A 20,160-nucleotide genomic window follows, 5' to 3' on the forward strand; every position below is an offset into this window, starting at 1 on the left:
TATATGTGACTGCACTTTGGGAAACCCTTTCTAAAGAGCTCAGGTTGCTGCATTTTCTCAAGGCGCCCAGGTCTTCTTGCCCTTTGGCTTTGATTCTTCCCCTGTTATTCATTTGACCAGCATGAGTCATATGCTGTTTTGACCGCCTGTGGTGGTGTGGCCCAGTGACAAGGACTGAGACTCCACACTCAGCAAGGAAGAGAGCATCCCTTCCTGATGGGGTTTGCAGACTAACTGGGGGAAAGGCAATAGATAAACAAACAGATATGCAAGAGATTTACAGGTTGTGCTCAGGGCGAGGAGGGAAATAAACCATGGGGTTTAGAGAGTGACATTTGAGAGTGGTGACATTTGAACAGAGACCTGAGGATGAGAAGGACTGAGCCATGGAAGAGTCAGGGGAGAGTGTTCTAGGCAGAAAGAGCAGAAAATCCCTGGAGGCAGGAAAGGGTAGGACTGAAGGATTTGAGAATGTCTGCTATCTCATCTTGCAAGGTGTCCTGAATGCCTTCCAGAACTGAAATGCAGAGCTGGACCATTCTACACCACAGCCTGGACAAGAATCCAGATTTGCACAGTTTGGGTGAGACCTGGACCCTGTAGAAGTGCTGTTGACTCAGTAACCATACATGAAGCTTTGGCCTGGATGATATCCGAGCAGCTGACTCCCCAGTGTTTTGCTCAACAGCACTGCTCTCCTTACTCCCTGCATGATCAGAAAGCCATGCCCTGCTCACCTTTGCAACCACTGGGCTTCGTATATTCTGATACACCTGCCTCTTCGGGACACAAAATGGAAAGAACTCCTGATGGTGGCTAACGTCTCCCAGGGAAGCGACGGAATTGTGGAGGACCAGGCAGGAGGTGTTGCCACCACCAGCTGCAGTTAGATCACCTCCCACTAGGGGGCACTGTTATGCTGCAGGAAGTGGGGGCAGGCTTGTGGAGCTCAACCCTGCAAAATTTAGTAGCCACAGGGACTCTGGAGTGTGACATTGTAAAGCTTGGTGTTAAAAAATAAGATGAACTCACTGATTCATCCAGTCTTTGGCTGGGGTATTTGCAGATACCTGGGATGCCTTCAGATTTGGTGGGGACTGACAGGTCCTTAGCATGGATCCAGGCACAGGTGGAAGGTGGGCCTCCGTGGACACTGCAGGCAGGGAACACTGGGAGGTGAAGGGAGGTGGAGACGCACAGGCCTGGGGGACTAGCATCCGAAGGCCACCGGGTTGACCATCTCCATCCTTGGCTGGTCAGTGTGGAAAAATTTATGTGTTTGGCAGCAGGATCATGAAGATGTTTCATGCTAACAGTTTCTCTATTCTCCATGGTGCGAGCTTATCTGCTGAGAGGGACAGAAAAGGGCTGGCTTTGATCATTTGCAGAGAATGGAAAAGGTCTGAGATAGTCATTGCGCAGAATGGGACAGCGAGTTGGCCAGAGGAACGTGGTGGAATTTGCTGGCTGTGCTGAGGCCCCCTTTGTGTCAAGAATAAGGTATTTGTAATGCAGCCATCCTGCCAGTTTCAGACGTTCTCCAGCAGCACTTTCCCTTCTTCCCCTCCATCTGTTTTCACTTAGATTGATTTCAGGAGACTGCAAGGAGGATGAAGGTCCCCTAAGCCACCCCTTGGTACCACCCCTGGTAGCCTTGGGGCCACTTGGTGGAGCAAGCTGGCTCTGAATGGATGCTGGCAAGCAGAGTCTACCTAGAGAAAGATGCTGAGCTGCTCCTTGAGCTCCGACCATGAACGAGGATGCTGTGATGGGTCCTAAGCTGGCAGGGACCAATGTCAGAAGAGACTGGGTGAGAGGTTACCAGTTGGATTTGGTTATAGATTAGATGTGAGTGTTGCTGGGGCAACTGGTGGATGGTGGGGCCATTAAGTGAGACATAAAGAGATAAGTGGTAAGTGCGGGAAAAATAACTGAAATACATATGGAGAGCGACTGGTAAGAGGGGTAAAAAGGAAACCAAGACCTTGTGTTCTCAAAGCCAAGAAAGAACATATTCCTCAAGAAGCAAGGAGTGGGCTAATGCCTCAGATGCCACAGAAAGTTAAAACAAGGCCAGGACAAAATGGCACCGGCATTTATGGATGTGCTCAGAGAGAGCTGCTTTAAGCGGGTGAGGAGGAAGAAGGCAGATGTGACAAGTTGAGGATGAATGTGAGGTGAGAAAGTAGAACCATTGAGCTTTTTTTTTTTTTTTTTTTTTCTGCGGTACGCCGGCCTCTCACTGCCGTGGCCTCTCCCGTTGCAGAGCACAGGCTCCGGACGCGCAGGCTCAGCGGCCATGGCTCACGGGCCCAGTCGCTCCGCGGCATGTGGGATCTTCCCGGACCGGGGCACGAACCCGTGTCCCCTGCATCGGCAGGCGGACTCTCAACCACTGCGCCACCAGGGAAGCCCAGAACCATTGAGCTTTATTTCATGAACTTTGCGAAGGAAAGGAGCTATATAGGGCTGTAGCAGGAGAGCACGAAGGCACAGATGATTGGCTTTTTGAAAATGAGAAAGACAAGCACTATGGCACAGTAACCATAGTTAATAATACTCTATAGCATATGTGGAAGCTGCTAGGAGAGTAGCTCGAACAAGTTCTCATCGTGAGGAAAAAAGGTAACTCGTCTGTGTGGTGATGGATGTCCACTAGACTTATAATGGTGATGAGTTCACAATATATATGTATGTTGAATCATTACATTGTACACCTGAAACTAATATAATGTTATATGTCTTTTATATCTCAATTTTTAAAAATAACTGAATAAATGAAAGAACAAAAAAAAGAGAAAAGACTTAAACGAAAGCGGGAAAATTAAGTAGAGAAAGAGGAATCCATTCGTGGTACAGCGCTTTATGGTTTACACGGGCCCCTCATGTGTTCATCCAGCTTAGATCTCACAGCAGCCAGGGCAAGCCCACCTTCTCATCATCCACCTGTTGCGCTGAGGAAACTACTATGAAAGTCACAAGGCCAGGAAATGGAAAAGCTGGGCCTCCAATCTGGGTTTTCTGGATTCACATCATCTACAGTTCGTCATCCAATATCCATTAGCCAATTCCATTTAGTGCATAAACATTCACTGACTATGCAATTCATGCCAGGCTGGCCAGGACCTGGCTACTCAACCTGTGGGCCATAGACCAGCCTGTCAGCCTCACTGCAGAGCCTGTTAGAAATGCAGAATCTTGGCCCCCTCCCTAGACTTATAGAATCAGAATCTGCCTTTCCACAAGACCCCCAGGTGTTACAAATGTGCCTCCAAGTGTGAGAAGGGCTGACTTAAGGGACCCACTCCCGGGGAAAAGGGAGGGTAGGCTTAGTGTGGGGAAGGAGCTAAGCCCAGACAGTGAGAGAAGGTGAGAGACCCAGAGTTACCCACAGAAGGTGCCCTGCTAGTGTGCCCATGGTCAGGCCAGACTAGCCTGATGGCACATGAGAAATTGAGGTCCAGTTGCCTGGAAACTTATCAGAACTCTACGTGCAGCAGCAAAATCCATTCATTCAACGCCCACGGTCACCCTTCCTCCTTTCCGAGCCAAGATTCTGGAGAGCAGAGCTGTGAATTCCCGGCCTTCCTTATCTTTGCTTCTCACCCACACCCCAGCTCCTCCAGACACATTTCCTCCCCCTCACTCCTCAAAACTGTTTCCATGCAGGCTATCTTCTCCCTAAACAATATCAATGGAGATTTTTTAACATAGCTTTTTATTAGCTAGTTTTTTTTAACTACAAACAATGCATGCTCATGGCAAAGGAAAAGAAATCCAATGAGTGCAGAAAGATAAAGGTGGGAAAAAAGCCCATCCTATACCACGGGCCATCCAGGTCCCCCAAGGTGATCACTGCTAACAATTTACTGTGTACCTTTCTAGAGATGGTATATGCATATCCATACTGGCATCTGTGCGTATATTTTGTATGTAAATAGGTGCATATTGAACTCGCTGTTCTGCATCTTGCTTTTTTTTTCACTTAAGAATACATCTTGGACTCCTTTTTGTGTCAATATCTATAGAACCAGCTTATTTTTTTACCAGCCACAAAATAAGCTATTGTCTGTCTTTATTTAACCAGCTTCTTACCAATAGACATGTAGGTTGTTCTGGTCTCTTTCTGCTACAAACAGTGTTTCAGTCATTAGGTCAATGCCAGCTGCTGTAACAAACGCCAAGAGAAAAGTGTATGTCTTACTCATGGTAGTCCAAGGGGGTTGTTTTCCCAGTTATAAGGGGTCTTCATGCCCCTTCTACATTTTGGACCTTCTAGGGCCTCAGAGTTCTCTGCATTTAGCTAGTAGATGGAAAAGAAAATGAAAAGGACACAACTACTTTGTAAGCACCTGGGTCTGGAGGTAACACACATAGAACCAGTCACAGGGCCCCACCTGGACGCAGGGGGTGCTGGGAAATGTAGTCCCTGGCTGGGCCACCGCCCTCTAGAGACAGAGCTACACTATGGAGTGAGGAGCAGGGATCTTTGGTGGATACCTCCCCATCTCTGCCACAAATACTGCAACAAACATTCTTGCACACAGGTCTTTACACACTTGCACAACTAAATTTCCAGAAGTGGAATTGCTGGGTTAAAGGTTATGTGTATTTTACATTTGGGTAGATAATATCTAATTGTCCTCCTAAAGATGCATTGATTTACACTCCCTCCAATGTTGGCAAGTACTTAGTTCTACACGCTCTTGCCAGCAATAACGGTTATAATTTTTTAAAGTATATTTTCCAGTCTTATAGGTGAACAATATGATCTCATCTTAGTTTTAATTTGCATTTCTTTAATTTTAAGAGAGATGGAGTGTCTCTTCATGTATTTATTTCCCATAGGTAGCTCTTTTGCTGTTAACTTTTTACAGCCTGTGTTCCTTTATTCTACCAGCTGGCTCTTTTTCTTATTAATTTGCAAGAACTTTGAAAAAATATATAAAACATATAAACGCGTATATAGATATTAAAAATATATGAGATCATCCTTTGTTTCCCTATCTTATATCTGCAAATATTTTTCCAGTGAGTCATTTTCCCTTTATTTTATTTACGGTATTTTTCCATCCCAAAGACTTCCATTTTTTATGTATCTAACTTTTCAGTCTTTTCCTCCATGAGTTTTGTCTCATGCTTAGAAAGGCTGTCCTTGTGCCAAGATTAATTTTATATTCTCATGTTTTCTTCTAGTGTTAGAGTCACACTTGCTTGAATCCAGATTTTGCAACTTGCTGCATCGCTTTGGTGACTGACTTTAGTTCCCTGTGTCCCAGATTCCTCAGCCCATAAACAGGAATAGTGAGAGTGCCGGCCTCAGGAAGTTAATGTGAAGGCTGAGGGCGGTGGCTCATACACAGAGCTGAGAACCGCATCTGGCCCTCGGTCACATCGAAGGCATCAATGACCCCGGCTCTATCAGCTCCAGCTGCTATAACAAAAATGCCATAGACCACGGACCTTAAATGACAGAAAGCTATTTCTCACAGCCTGGAGGTTGGAAGTCCAAGATCAAGGTGCCAGCCGATTTGGTTCCCAGTGAGGACTCACTTCCTGGTTTATGGACGGATGCCTTCTTACTGTGTCCTCACGTGGCAGAGAGGGAGAGATCATCTCTCCCATGTCTCTTCTTATAAGGGCACTAAGGCCTCCACGCTCAAGTCCTAATTACTCCCACAGGCCCCACCTCCAAATACCATCACACTGGGAGTTAGGGCATCAGCGTACAAATTTGGGGTGGGGATGGGGGGAACACAAACATTCAGTCTGTAGCAGACTATGTGTATGGCTGATGTATGCTGTGTGTATGCACCATAATGATTTAATAAACGTTTACATTGTGAAATGATTTTCACAGTCAGGTTAATTAACGTATCTATCACCTCACATAGTTACCATTTTTGTATGTGTGTGGTGAGAACACTTTAGACCCACCCTTGTAACAGATTTCAAGTATACAACACAGTATTGTTAACTGTAGTCACCAGGCTATGCATTAGATCCCCAGAACTTATTCATCTTATAATTGAAAGTTTGTACCCTTTTTCCAACGTCTCCCCATTTCCCCACCCCACACCCCAGCCCCTGGCAACCACCATTCTACTCTCTGATTCTATGAGTTCGACATACAGATTCCACCTATAAGTGAAAGCATGTAGTATTGATATCTGTCTTTCTGTGCTTGGCTTATTTCACTCAGCCATAAAAAAGGAAGGAACGCCTGCCATTTGTGACAATATGGATGAACCCACAGGACATTATGCGAAGTGAAGTAAGCCGTGTTCCCATTTCTTCTGATTAGCAAGTGGCAGAACTCTAACTCAGGTCTCTTTGATTCCAAATCCTATACTCACAACCAGCTGCTAAAGTAGCCCACTGCCCTCCGAACATCTCTAGGATATATCAGGCAAGGAGGATCCATTTCTTTTTTTTTTTTTTTTTTGTGGTACGCGGGCCTCTCACTGTTGTGGCCTCTCCCGTTGCGGAGCACAGGCTCCGGACGCGCAGGCTCAGTGGCCATGGCTCACGGGCCCAACCGCTCTGCGGCATGTGGGATCCTCCCGGACCGGGGCACGAACCCGTGTCCCCTGCATCGGCAGGCGGACTCTCAACCACTGCGCCATCAGGGAAGCCCAGAATGATCCCTTTCTTGTCTCCATCGGTCACATGGCAGGACTCAAGACAAATTCCATAATGCACAAAGTATGGGTGAAAGAATAGGTGTCACTGGGGGGACTTCCCTGGTGGTCCAGTGATAAAGAATCTGCCTTACAATACAGGGGACACGGGTTCGACCCCTGGTCAGGGAACTACGATCCCATATGCTGCAGGGCAACTAAGCCCACGCACCACAGCTACTGAACTCGCGCCCTTCAACTAGAGAGTCTGCGTGCCACAAACTACAGAGCCTGCACGCCACAACTAGAGAGAAACTCAAGCAATGCAACGAAGAGCCCACGTGCCACAACAAAAGATCCCGCATGCCTCAATGAAGATCCCGCATGCCGCAACCAAGACCCGACACAGCCAAAAATAAATAAATAAATGAATAATAAATCTTAAAAAAAAAAAAAAAGAATAAGCGTCACTGGGGAAACTTGCACTAGAAGAGGCAGGCAAGGGGTTACTCTGTCTTCTCACCATCACCCTGAGGGACATACCAGAGCCTGGACCAGCTGTGGGTTTATGCTCCAGGGAAGGGACTCTGCCCCGACACCTACATCAACTTCCCTTCTTATAGGGCGGGGGTGAGAACTGCCTTGTCAGCTGGGGGGACAATCAAACTACTAGGACACCAGGTAGGCTGGGCTGAGGTGCCAGCTGTGTACAGAAGTTATCTGGGAAAGCCAGCTGTCCAGCCCCTGGGGGCCTTGATGACTGTCAGAGACTGGGTTCAGGCATGGCCCCTCCTGGCAGAGGAGGAAGCCACCAGCCCTACTGGGAAGCCAAGCTCAGTGCAGCCCCTCACACTGAGAAAAGGGAGCCCCCTTACCCCTGGGGTTTACAAGACTGTTAACTCCTTGAGGACAGAGACTACACCATGCCTGTCTTTGTATCCTGGCATACAGCAGGTGCTCGATAAATCCTTGTCCAATGAATACATGAATGCGTACCAAGCACAGGACAGGCCCTGTTGATAGAGATCTGACAGTGGTGATCCCTGCCTTCCGTGACCTAACACTCTAGGGTGATGACAGATGCAGATAATGTGTAAAAAATGGGATGTGTCTGTAGTGACTACCATGGAATCACAAGGGTAACAAATTGCCTAACTCCTGGGAAGGGGGAAATAATAAGGGCACAATCAGGGAAGGCTCCCTGGTGGAGGTGATGACGAGCTAAGAACTGAGAGATGAAGAAATTCTGCCTGATAGGCTACAGAGCCTTCCCCCAGAGAGCAAAACATGTCAGAGGTCCCTTAGCATGAAAAATGCAGTTTCGGGGGAGAACCCTGAATAGTCCAGTCTGGCCAGAGCCCAGGGTGGCTGTGGGCTGGATCAAGATGAGCCACATAAATCCTGTTTAGGCCTTTATCCTGTGAGCAGTGAAGAATTATTGATGGGGTTCAGGCTGGGACTCAGCGGTTTCCTCCTGTGTCACATCAATGTAAGGATTTGGGGCTGTGGACTTGGAAGGAGGAGTTGCCACGATGCTAGAGGGGCCTCATTTCTACGCTCACAGTGCCTGTGAGCTATGCTACACAGGCTGTGCCTGCGCTCAGCCAGCATGTAGTGGGTGAGCAGGTTTAGCAGGTTTAGTTTAGTTTAGTTTAGTTTTGTTTTAACATCTTTATTGGAGTGTAATTGCTTTACAATGCTGTGTTAGTTTCTGCTGTACAACAAAGTGAATCAGCTATAAGTATACATATATCCCCATATCTCCTCCCTCTTGCGTCTCCCTCCCACCCTCCCTATCCCACCCCTCTAGGTTTAGTTTTAAGAACGAGTTTCTTGCAAGAAAGCCTTTCCCCTCCTCTTTCCCTCCTAATTATCCCTCTGGAGACTGCAATTATTTTTTTTCAAGGAGCCTGGTTGCCCAGCTAGGAGCTAATAAATCACTGAAGTCCCCCAGGCAGCCAGGCCTTTTAGAACACATACACAGAGTGTACAGATTTAGCAGGAAATGAAATCTTCCAGAGAACCCTATCAGTGATAATCAGGGGTGTACCGGCCCTGCTCAGAGGCCCTGCACAGCACGTCCCTCTGTGGACAGTGGAGCCACAGAAGCTGTCTCTGTCCCACTGGGTGGGTCAGAAAATGCCATTTCCAGAGAGCCTCAAGCTGACAAGTGAGTGTTTGGATTTTGTGTGTGTGTGTGTGTCTTTTTTCGGTAAGGGCCGCAGAAGTCTGTGATTTTTCCATTAGGGAGAAGATAAAGTACGGACTTTTGTGCACACATCTCCACCGGCACACACAAATATGCTTCTTCCTCGTTGTTCCCAGACTTGGGAACCAAAACTTGCCTTTCTATTTTTTCTCTTCAGCAAATATTGACTACGCCCCTACCGAGTGCCAGCCATCTCCTAGGTGCTGAGAGCACAGCCATGAACAAGACACACACCAACACTCTTCTTCTGGAACTTCCAGTCTATGGCTCGGGGCAGGGGCGGGCAGAGACATCCATCAAATAAATATATAACATCTTAGGTAGTAATGAGCGCCATCGTGTTACTTATGAGGGTGACTTTTATTAAGGCTGTGCTTCCCAAGCTTCTTTGATCATGAGTCCTGGGGCAGGGGGCTTGTTAAAAATGTAGGCTCCTGGGCTGTACCCCAAACCCACTGAAGCTGAATGTACTGGGACTCTTTAAGGCGCACCCCCAGGTGATACTCCTGAGCTACCATATTGAAGGCTATGCGGCTAAAGGAACATGCAGTCCTCAGCCATGGTTCTTAGCCCTGGGGGGCCCACTGGGATCATCTGAGGAGCTTTAAAGTTGCAGGTACCAAGGCCTCCGCGCCCACCCAGAGATTCTTATTTAATTAGTCTGGTGTGGGGTTATTTACATATTTCCAAAGCCCTCCAGGTGGTCCCAGAGTCCAGCTTGACTTCCCCAACTCCTCCTCTCCCAGCCACACTACAGGTGACCACAGCCCTGTCCTCTTTCAACATTAGAGGGAGCCTGGGGCAAAGGACAGAGTGCAGATGGCAAAACAGAAATGGCACAAGATGTGTTCCTTTCTATCTCATTTTTACCTTCATATATTGGGAGGTATTTTGGGTTTTTTTTTTTTTACGGTACGTGGGCCTCTCACTGTTGTGGCCTCTCCCGTTGCGGAGCACAGGCTCCGGACGCACAGGCTCAGCGGCCATGGCTCACGGGCCTAGCCTCTCCGCAGGATGTGGGATCTTCGCGGACCGGGGCACGAACCCGTGTCCGCTGCATTGGCAGGCGGACTCTCAGCCGCTGCACCACCAGGGAAGCCCTATTGGGAGGTTTTGATTGCAGCAGAGCTTGGATTCCCCTCAGCCTGTGAGCCTGAGCACGTGTGGTCATGATGAAATTTTTAAAATGGCACAGCGAGCCCCTCGCCCCAGGACGATCTGCTGGAACCTTCCTCTGCCCAAGGCCAGAATGCCAAGAAAAGGCCAAACTTCATAAGGTAAACACTGGTAACTTCTGAGGACTCGAGGTAACCTCTGAATAGCCACCTACCTTTGACACTGGATCTTTGATCAATTTATTGAGCACCTATGTCATGCCGGGTATTGTGCTAGGAAGGCAAAAACGAACAAGAAACACACCCAAGATGCTGATCTGTGGAAATAAATGGATGGACACCTAGTAAGTTCTACACAATGGGGTGAGGTCTTAGTAGTTGGATGCAGGAAGTGCCAAGAAATTACAAGAAAGGGTTCACAGAGGATATGACTTTTCCTTTGGACTTGGAAAGATGAGTAGACATTTACCAGGGTGAAAGAGACAAGAGAGATGATCAAGAGTCTTAAAAAAAAAAAAAAAAAAACTCAGCAAGTGCAAAACATATGAAAGAGCAGGATGTGTTTGGGGAGTGGATTTTGTGTCCAGCGTAGTATAAGCATCAGATTGCCAGGAGGTGGCAAGAGATAAATTCTGGAAAGGTAGGCAGCAGCCTTGAGTACCAGGTCAAGGAATGTGGGCTTTCTTCAAAAGAATAACTGATGGTTGACAAGATTGGATTTGCTTGAGAAGGAGTTCCCTGGTGGACACAGACTGCAGAATAAATTGAAAGGGAGACGAGAGTAGAAGCATGGAGGTCAGAGAAAAATCTGTGGTGTTTGAGTGCTGGGGGAGGGGGAGGGGGAACTTGAGAACTTACAAGAACGACAGACATTAGATGTGGGAAGGGGTCAAAAATGACTCTGACGTTTTTCTGCCTTGTGAGTGGATTCACAGTGATATCACCTACACAAACAGGCAAAAGAGAGAAGTAAGCTTGGAAGGAAAATGGGGAGATCAGTTGTTGAGATGAGGTGTCCACTCCACAGACAGTTGGACGTTCCAGTCCATAGTGTGGGAAAGCTGGAGCTGCAGTTACTGGCTTGTGAGGAGTCGACAGCTCCTGGGGAGTGCTAATGGCTGGGGAAGGAATGAGGTCATCCAGGAAGATCATGTAGAATAAGAGAAATGGGAGATAGACTCCTGGGAAGGTTTCCGGTGGTTTGGAGAGAGTTGAGAATGTGAAAAGGGATGAGGGCTTCATTGCATAACTGGATTAGGTTGTTGGCTTCATGTAACCTCAGAAATATTGATGGAGACTTTACTTGTGCCATGGCTGTGGTAGACTTTGCAGATATAGATGCAAATAAGATGCACCTGCCCTCCCTCATGGAGTTTATAATCAAGTAGGGGTGAGTGTAGCTTCCACAGAGAGGAAGCCAAGTTGTGTACGACACGTTGGAGTTCTTGGGTTGCAAACAACAGAAACGGACTCTAACTTAAAGTAGTCCAAAAACAAACAAACAAATTAGAAGGATGTGCAGTAACTGACAGAATACAGAGGAGAGTGGGAAAAGCAGGTCTCAGAAAGGGCAAGAACCCAGAGAGCTGAAGGGATTTGGTAAAAGAAACCGATAGGGAGGCTCTTCCATGCTCCTGTGTCTGGTTGGAAGATTCAGTCCACTTTCAGTCTTTATGATACATTTTTGTCTTTATGACACAATTGGGACTAATTAGCCTAACTTCAGTCATGCACCCTCCCCTTGGCCCGCTAAGATTTTATCTAAAGCAGGAGGGGTGGTTCCTTAAAAAAATCTGGGAGCTGCTACCAGATGTGGTGGAAATTGTTGCTTAGCAGGTTAAAATAACAGATGGGAGGTAAGTCCAAATGATGAGTGTTAGACCATTCTTTCAGTAATTTTTGCAGAGCTACACAGAAAAGAAAGGACGCTGAAGCTTAAAAGGGTTACAGGGTGAGAGAAAAGTTCAGCTGTTTGTTAGCAGCTGGAAACAAATCAGCAAAATTTGAACAATGACATGAGGAGGAAAAATGAGCCTTAAGGAAAAGCCTAATGGCCCCTTCCCACCACAGAGCAGGGAGGTGTGTGTCCATATGGTCTCCTTGTACATTATCATCCCACAGGCCTCCTGTGCTCTATTCCAGTGACCGAATGAGATAAATATATAGGGGTGTCCTTTGGTGGGATAGAGAAAATTTGGAGTACACGTTTGACTGCTGACGTGATGACCTTGGTGTCATGTTATTTATAGTCTGGTGTTTATATCTTCCTTAGTATCTGTAATTTGGTTTTGTAGCTGATATGCCAATTAGGAATTAGAAGGGTGGAACTTCACTTCAGTGCACAGCTGGGGAAATGATGTGACACTCTGAAGATCCCTGGAATTGGTCAGAATTTCCCAAACTGGTAACAGAAATGTGTGTCAATTGGTGCTCCTGGCAAAAGTTCACAGCTCCTTGGTCACATAAGCTTTGGAAATGCTGCACCTTCAATTCCTCTCTTGGATGTTCTTTAGCGTATCAAAGGATGTTGCAAAGAGGGACTTCCTTGATGGTCCAGTGGTAAAGAATCTGCCTTACAATTCAGGGCACTTGGGTTCGACCCCTGGTCAGGGAACTAAGATCCCACATGCCATGGGGCAACTAAGCCTGTGTGCCACAACTACAGAGCCCACGCGCCCTGTGCACCACAACTAGAGAGAAGCCCGCGTGCCACAACTAGAGAGAAGCCTGCGCACCGCAACAAAAGATCCCGCATGCCTCAGTGAAGATCCCACATGCTGCAACTAAGACCTGACGCGGCCAAAAATAAATTAAATAAATAAATAATAAATAAATCTTTTTTAAAAAAGGATATTGTGAAGAAATCTGTTTAATGGCTTATCAGGTCAACTTTTTGTGTGCTGATATCAATAACCCCCATGAAGTTTGGAAAGTCCTTAAGTTTAAATGCACTGTCACATATATGTAATTTCATCTACTGTTGTCATGAAGGCCAAAACCTCATTACAATGTATGCCAAGGTCGTAAGATATTACAGGCAGATGTCTAAGAAAATCCGGCCAAAGAATTCTATTCAAGTACACCTGTGATTATTTGCCAAGAATGATATCCAACTTAAAAAATGGCCTTCTCAGTATTAATAAATACTTTCAAAGTTTCAACCCATGAGGGTGCATTATAGACTCTGAGCCTGGAAGCAAATTACCCGTCGTATCAGCTTATCAGCTGCAAAGAGAATTTGAAGATTCAAGGGGATAATGGGTAGATTCGCAGGGAAGGCAGTAGGGGAAGGGATCTGACAGCACAGGTGCGCAGGTGAGCCCTCGCCTACCTTGTCTTCTGAGATTGGTGGGAGGGGTTCAGGATGGATAATAGTCACTTTCAAGGTGAGGGAGAGGAAGACTGAAGGAGTGGAGGGGTGGCAGCTTATCCTTTTCTAGAGTAGTGGGAGGCTAGTTGTGTGTTAGGGTGGTTGAGTATGGTTGACAGTTTATGGTGAGAATTTGGAACACTTACTATGAGGAATGATGGGGGCACTGTAAAGACAAACATAAAAGATTATTGAGCAGTGTTGAGGGCTCAATTTAAGCTAGAATTAATAAATATATAAAGGAGAAGCAATCCTCTGTCAGGATCAGCAATTTTCTCTACTGCTGTTTGACAACACAAAGACAGAGTTAGAAAGGATGAAAAGTTGGCAAGATGCATTATTAGAGATTGGAAGAGCAAGTATTACAAAGAAATTAATGTTGATCATGATGGCGACTGTGGTTAGGGTTAGGGTTAGGGTTAGGGTTAGGGTTAGGGTTAGATGTGAAGATGATGCTATTGAAATGATTTTCACTGGGTCCAGAGAAGGTTTAGAAGAAAGTGAAATCAAGAATATCACAGATGAATCTGAAGATCGGGTATCAATACAATGAATCTGAAACCGTGGTAAAGGTAGAAAGAAAGAAGGTTGTAGTCTGTGTTTGTATCCTGTGGCCGCCATAACAAATGACCACAAAATGGATGTCTTAAAACAATGGAGATTTATTCTTTCACAGTTTTAGAGGCCAGAATTCTGAAACCAAATTGTCAGCAGGGTTGGTTCCTCCTGGAGGCTCTGAGGAAGAATCTGCTCCGTGCTTCTCTCCTGGCTTCTGGTGGCTGCCAACTGTGCTTGTCATTTCTTGGCTTGTAGACGTATCACTACGTGCTCTGTCTTCATCATCACATTGCCTCCTTCTCTGTGTATCTCTTCTCTCCTTCTCTTCTTTTCTAAGCATATTCCTTACAAGGAACCCTAATCCAGGATGACCTCATCTTGAGATCCTTAACTTACTTCCATCTGCAAAGACTCTTTTTCCAAATAAGGTCACATTCATAGATTCTGGGTGGAGGTATCTTTTGGAGGATCACCATTCAACCCACAACATAGTCCTAGAGTGGAATTTCAGTGTGAACCTTTTCAGAATTAGGGCAATTCCGAGGACAAGACCTATGGTATGGCCATGAGAAAGAGTTGCTAAAAGGAAGAGAAAAAGGAGATATTTGGTCAAAGAACTGTAAGACCAGGTTACTGAAAAGAGATGACGATAGGGACTGGGATGAAGAAGACCAGGTACCAGGTGCCTCTATTCCAGAGGACTGTGAAGATGCATTCTGTGGGTGTTGGGAAGCGTAGTGTTAAGAGTGGGGGAAGGATGCTGTGTTGGTGGTTCTCACCCCTACCTTCACATTGGAATCATCTGAGGAGCTTCAGAAAGGAACCCACCCCCAAATATTTTTAATCAGTTGGTCTAGGATGGGGCTCAGACATTTGTGGGTTTTTTTTTTAACTTTCTTGGGTGATCTAATGAACAGCCAGGATTAAGAAAAACTGGTTAAGGGTAAAACACAACCTTCAGAAAGAAGTAGCAGACTTCCCTGGTGGCGCAGTGGTTAAGAGTCCACCTGCCAATGCAGGGGACACGGGTTTGATCCCTGGTTCGGGAAGATCCCACATGTCGCAGAGCAACTAAGCCCGCGCACCACAACTACTTAGCCTGTGCTCTAAGCCTGTGCTCTAGAGCCTGCGAGCCACAACTACTGGAGCCCGTGCTCCGCCACAAGAGAAGCCACCGCAATCAGAAGCGCGCACACTGCAACTAGACAAAGCCCGCGCCCAGCAACGAAGACCCAACGCAGCCAAAAATAAAAACAAAATTTTTATTTTATTTGAGAAAACTGTAGCGACTGGGAGCCAGAGGTGTTCTCCTTCACAAGGGCCTGAAAGAGACACACCTGAGAAGGAGACATCAGCGTGTCCCACCATCCTCCCTTAAACCTTAAGCAGAGCCAGGAAATTAAAAAGTAAGGGAGCAAGAGGTTGCATTAGGGCTTCCGACTGAGGTCCCAACCAGCCTGCGGTTCTGTGCTTCTTCAGTCTTATACCAAGGAGGGAAAGACATCAGAACTCATTTCTAAAACACATGTTATTCCTACAAAGCATGCCTTTCCTCCCCCCAAAAGATTTTCTTAATATATTTAGAGAAGTATCTTTTGCCAGAACAATATTCGGTGGCTTCCTTTGTATTTTTTTAATATGTAATAAACACAATAAAAATTTCAAGCAGCGTAAAAGATTACACAATAAAAACTAATTCTCATTTATCCCTGACCTCCTGGCTCTGCTCCCATTCAAGTCCCCTCCCCAGAAGCAATTACTTTGATTGGTTTCTTGGTATCTTTCCTGAGATAAACAAGTTGTATCTTGCTTTTTTTCATTTAAGCACTAAATCTTGGAAATCATTCCATAAGAGTACACACAGATCTACCTAACTCTATTAATTGGCTATTCCATCAATTTATTTATTTCACGCTGATGGACATTTAGGTTGGTTCTTGTCCTAAAGCAAACTGTTAAAGATCTAAAAAACAAAGTCAACAAGAGTTAAAGTGGGTTCTTCATCAGATGAGAGCAGGTGAGCCTCAAATGTCCCGTTGGTGAGGGGGCGGGTGCTTCACTAGGGAGCTGGGCGGAGGGAAGTGATCTCCAAGCCCCCAACAGAGCCCTGGCTGATCATGTGCGTTTCTGCCCCGCAGGAGCCTGATGCCCCGGACCCTCGAGAGCCAGATCACGCTGGAGAAGACCCCCAGCTATTTCGTCACTCAAGAGGCCCCTCGCCGGATATTCAACATGTCCCGAGACACCAAGCTGATAGTGGTCGTGCGGAACCCCGTGACCCGCGCCATCTCCGATTACACGCAGACGCTCTCCAAGAAGCCGGACATCCCTACCTTCGAGGGCCTCTCCTTCCGCAACCGCACGCTGGGCCTGGTGGATGTGTCCTGGAACGCCATCCGCATAGGCATGTACGCGCTGCACCTGGAGAGCTGGCTGCGCTACTTCCCGCTGGCCCAGATCCACTTCGTCAGCGGCGAGCGGCTCATCACTGACCCAGCCGGCGAGATGGGGCGGGTCCAGGACTTCCTGGGCATTAAGAGGCTCATCACGGACAAGCACTTCTACTTCAACAAGACCAAAGGATTCCCTTGCTTGAAAAAAACAGAATCGAGCCTCCTGCCTCGATGCCTGGGCAAATCGAAAGGCAGAACTCATGTACAGATCGATCCGGAAGTGATAGACCAGCTCCGGGAATTTTATAGACCTTATAATATTAAATTTTATGAAACTGTTGGGCAGGACTTCAGGTGGGAGTGAGCCATCGAGATGCCAGGGCTCTTCCACTTGTCTCTTCCGCGAGGTTTGCCCTGAGAGCCCTTGACCCTCTTCCCCCCGGGAACCCAGGCTCCAACCCCTGTTCCCATCTCGGATTTCATCATCCTGGAACCCGGGAGCCCAGCTAAGGCCAAGAGACCACGGGGGGGTCCCTGACACTAGCCCTCCCAGTCTGTCCACGCAAAGCTGATCTGCCTCTGGCATGTCCGGTCAATTCTGAATGATTTCCCTTCAGCCCTTAAGAGGCCTTGGGAAATTGCTTTAGGAAGAGTGGGAGTGCGTCTTCCAATTATGATACATATTATAAGGGATGATGGTCTGTTGCTATGAACACAGCAGTCTGTCCCTGTCACCGTCCACCCCACAGTGGGTTTGTTAATTTCGAGCGGCATGTACCTCCCCTCTCAGCTTAAGTCTCCGAGCCACCCTGGGTGATGGATGGGGGACCAGCCTCGTCCTCCTGACCTTAGCAGCTCGTGGCGAGATTACAGAGCTGGAAGTGTCCCGCTGGCCACTCCTAGGAGACAGACCCTTTGCTGATGAAATAAACCAGTGATTTCAAAGCCTGTGGTCTCAACTCTGCTTGAACTGTCTTTGAAAACCGCTCTGTGACTCTCCCTGCTCCCTGTGGGCAAAGGCACATAATTCTGCTGTTACGGGTACTTTCCTCACGTGAGCTTTCATGTTCAGCATGCGACAGAATCACGCTTGTCCATGTGAAATAAATACGGCTCTCTCGTGTCCTCGTGGCTGGGCTTTCTCTGTCAGGCCTGGGGCACGGCGCATTCATCCAGCTCCTCCAAGCAAGATGGGGCTGCACTGGGGATGGTCTGGGAGGGCAGCGAGGGAAGAAGGAAGGGGGTGGAGGAGGGAGAAGAAGAGGTTCTTGCTGGCAAAGCCTGGGGAGGTCAGTGGGGACATCCTCTTTCTGAAACATGGTCTGACGGTGTCAGCTCTCTGTTTAAGCTTTACATCTGAAGTGAAGCCAAACCAGAGGCTGATGGGACATCAGACATGTTTCTGCTTGGCCAGCAGGATGTTTTGAAATAATTTCCAACATTTAAAGCTTGGGAGTGTTTGTATAAAAATATGGATTTCCAGCTTCTATTTTTAAAATTTTTATTAGAGTATAGTTGATTTACATTGTTGTGTGAGTTTCTGCTGTACGGTAAAGTGAATCAGTTATACGTATACATACAGCCACTCTGTTTTACATTCTTTTCCCGTATAGGTCATTACAGAGTATTGAGTAGAGTTCCCTGGGCTATACAGTAGGTCCTTATTAGTTATCTATTTTAGATATAGTAGTGTGTATATGTCAATCCCAATCTCCCAATTTATCCCTCCTCCCCTCCCCCCTGCTCACCATAAGTTTGTTTTCTACATCTGTGACTCTATTCCTGTTTTGTAAAAACGTTCATTTGTGCTAGCTTTTTAGATTCCACATATAAGCGATATCATATGATATCTGTCTTTCTCTGTCTGACTTACATCAGTCAGTATGACATAGAGACTTGGCCACACTGAGTCTGTGCTCCAGCACGGCGACAATGGCTGTCACCTTTGGATGGGACCTGCACTCCTCGGTTTTTCAGTTCCCACCTGGCCCCCCTCGTCATCTGCCTGACCCTGTAGGCATTTGCGTTCACAGCCCTGCTTTGAGTGTGTACCGTGGCCTCAGAATAAAGTCCGAATCCTCCAGCATGGTGCCCAAAACAACCCCACTGTCAGTTTGGGGATTATCCACTTCTCCTCCCTCACCCAGCCTTACAGAACTACGTGTCTTTTCTTTATCCTTTTCTGTCTCCATGCCTTGCTTGGAATGCTTTCCCCCATGTGTCTCCAGCTAATGGAAACCCCTGCTCCCGTAAGACTTCAATCAGCTGTCGCTGGCTTGATGTTTGTGAAACCTCCCGCAAACAAGCTGAGTTATCTGCTCACTCTTCTGTACTTGGTAGTTTGTATGCATCTCAGTTCCAGCTTTTATCACACTAGAGTATCATTTGTGTAAATGCCTGTCTTGACCATAGACCGTGAACTCCCTAAGAGTCAAGATTGTATCTTGCTGGCATGTAGTAGGCACACAGCAAGTGTTTGATGGATGAATGTGTGAGTGTGTGGATGGATGTTGGAGGTCTGGTGGCATGGACAGGAATGCCCCATGGAACTGCACTTCTGGGACACTTCCCAGGTAGCTCCATAGGACACACAAGTAGCTGGGAAGGATTGCTGAACCTCCAGGGGCCACTTTGCCTTTGTCTGCTCTGTCAGGCATCATGGAAGCTTCCTGAAAATAAGAGTCTGACTTACAAGACTTACAAACGTAAGATATTAGCTCTGGGTCTTAGCCCATCTTTCCACCCCAAGCATCTTAGGAGATCAAATGACTGAGAACATGGTACCAAGAATCCAGTTCTGGGAGCCTGCCCCCTCTGTGCATCCCCCATGGGCATGGAGAAGGGACACAGAGGCCAGTGGGAGCTGCTACCACCCAGAAGCTGAGCCCTGAATCTCTGGTGATCAGAAGAAGGATGAGTTGTATGTGGACATTAATGAATTGCCCTTATAAATTCCCCATCCAAAAGTATTTGGTGTCCTGTGATCCTGGGCCACACGGTGGCCAAGGTTGTATCCAGAGGGTGATAGAATTACATTGGGACACAAAGGAAATACCCAAGAAAGAGTCAGTGAAATTTGGTTGTTTATCCTGATGAGGGAGAATCCGGTTAGAATTAATGAAAATTCTGAATTTTGTGTGCACAAATGCAGCTTTACTCCTTTGCATTATTAGTATTCACAGACCTCCCAGACTAAGTAGCCTCTAAGTATTAATAAATAGGTCAGAGTCTATTGTAATTAGCATATCAATCATTGTATGCAAATGAAAGATGCTAAAGTACCTTAAAAATCCTAGTTTAAACGAGTGAAATCAGGTGTATACATGAGTCTGCTCAGCAACCTCTGATTTTTAATCCAGTGCAAAAGTACCCTTTCTCCCAGGCTGCCCAAGGGCAAACTTGCACAAGTTGCAAATTAGTATGGTTTAAATAGATGAGGTCTGACTATTCAATCTGAGACAAAAAAGCCTCCTCCGGGCCTGAGTGTGTGTGTGTGTGAATCGTTTTCCTCTCTCACTAACAGTCCAGGGTGCACGGTGATTCCAAACTACCGGAGAATCAGGTTCCTTCCATCCTGGAGCTCACAATTCACGATGGCTCATTCCATACTCACCAGCAGGGAGTGTAGAAATCAGTGGAGATCGCCCGAAAGAGAACACGCAGAGCCTCCTGACCCTTCAGGTGTGCCCTGAAGGTGGTTATTGGCTCCGCGAGGCTGGAGGTGGGCTAACCAGAAGCGGGCATCCTTTGTGATTGTTTTATGGGCATACTTGACTTTCTCTGGTGGGTCCTCAGTTAGAAGCAGGGACATAAAAGTAGGACAGCTGGCAGTCATCGAGCAGGTCCTGACCATTCCAGGCCAGTTGCTCCAGGGGTATGGGTCAGAGCTCTGTTG

At 46.9% G+C, this 20,160-nt stretch overlaps 1 protein-coding gene across 1 annotated transcript in view; it reads left to right on the forward strand.

Annotated features, from left to right (window-relative positions):
- The window catches only part of HS3ST2 (heparan sulfate-glucosamine 3-sulfotransferase 2), a 94,405-nt gene extending 77,013 nt beyond the window's left edge, over positions 1-17,392 (forward strand). Inside the window, exon 2 of the mRNA XM_029221491.1 lies at positions 16,011-17,392. Within this exon, the coding sequence (XP_029077324.1) occupies positions 16,011-16,629 (619 nt within the window). The 3' untranslated portion in view covers positions 16,630-17,392. The remainder of the gene's footprint in view (positions 1-16,010) is intronic.
- Positions 17,393-20,160: the final 2,768 nt, after the last annotated feature.

This window comes from Monodon monoceros, unplaced genomic scaffold (genome assembly GCF_005190385.1).
Source record: "Monodon monoceros isolate NGI ecotype Baffin Bay Population unplaced genomic scaffold, NGI_Narwhal_1 Super_Scaffold_13, whole genome shotgun sequence".
In the NCBI taxonomy this organism is placed as follows: Eukaryota; Metazoa; Chordata; class Mammalia; order Artiodactyla; family Monodontidae; genus Monodon; species Monodon monoceros.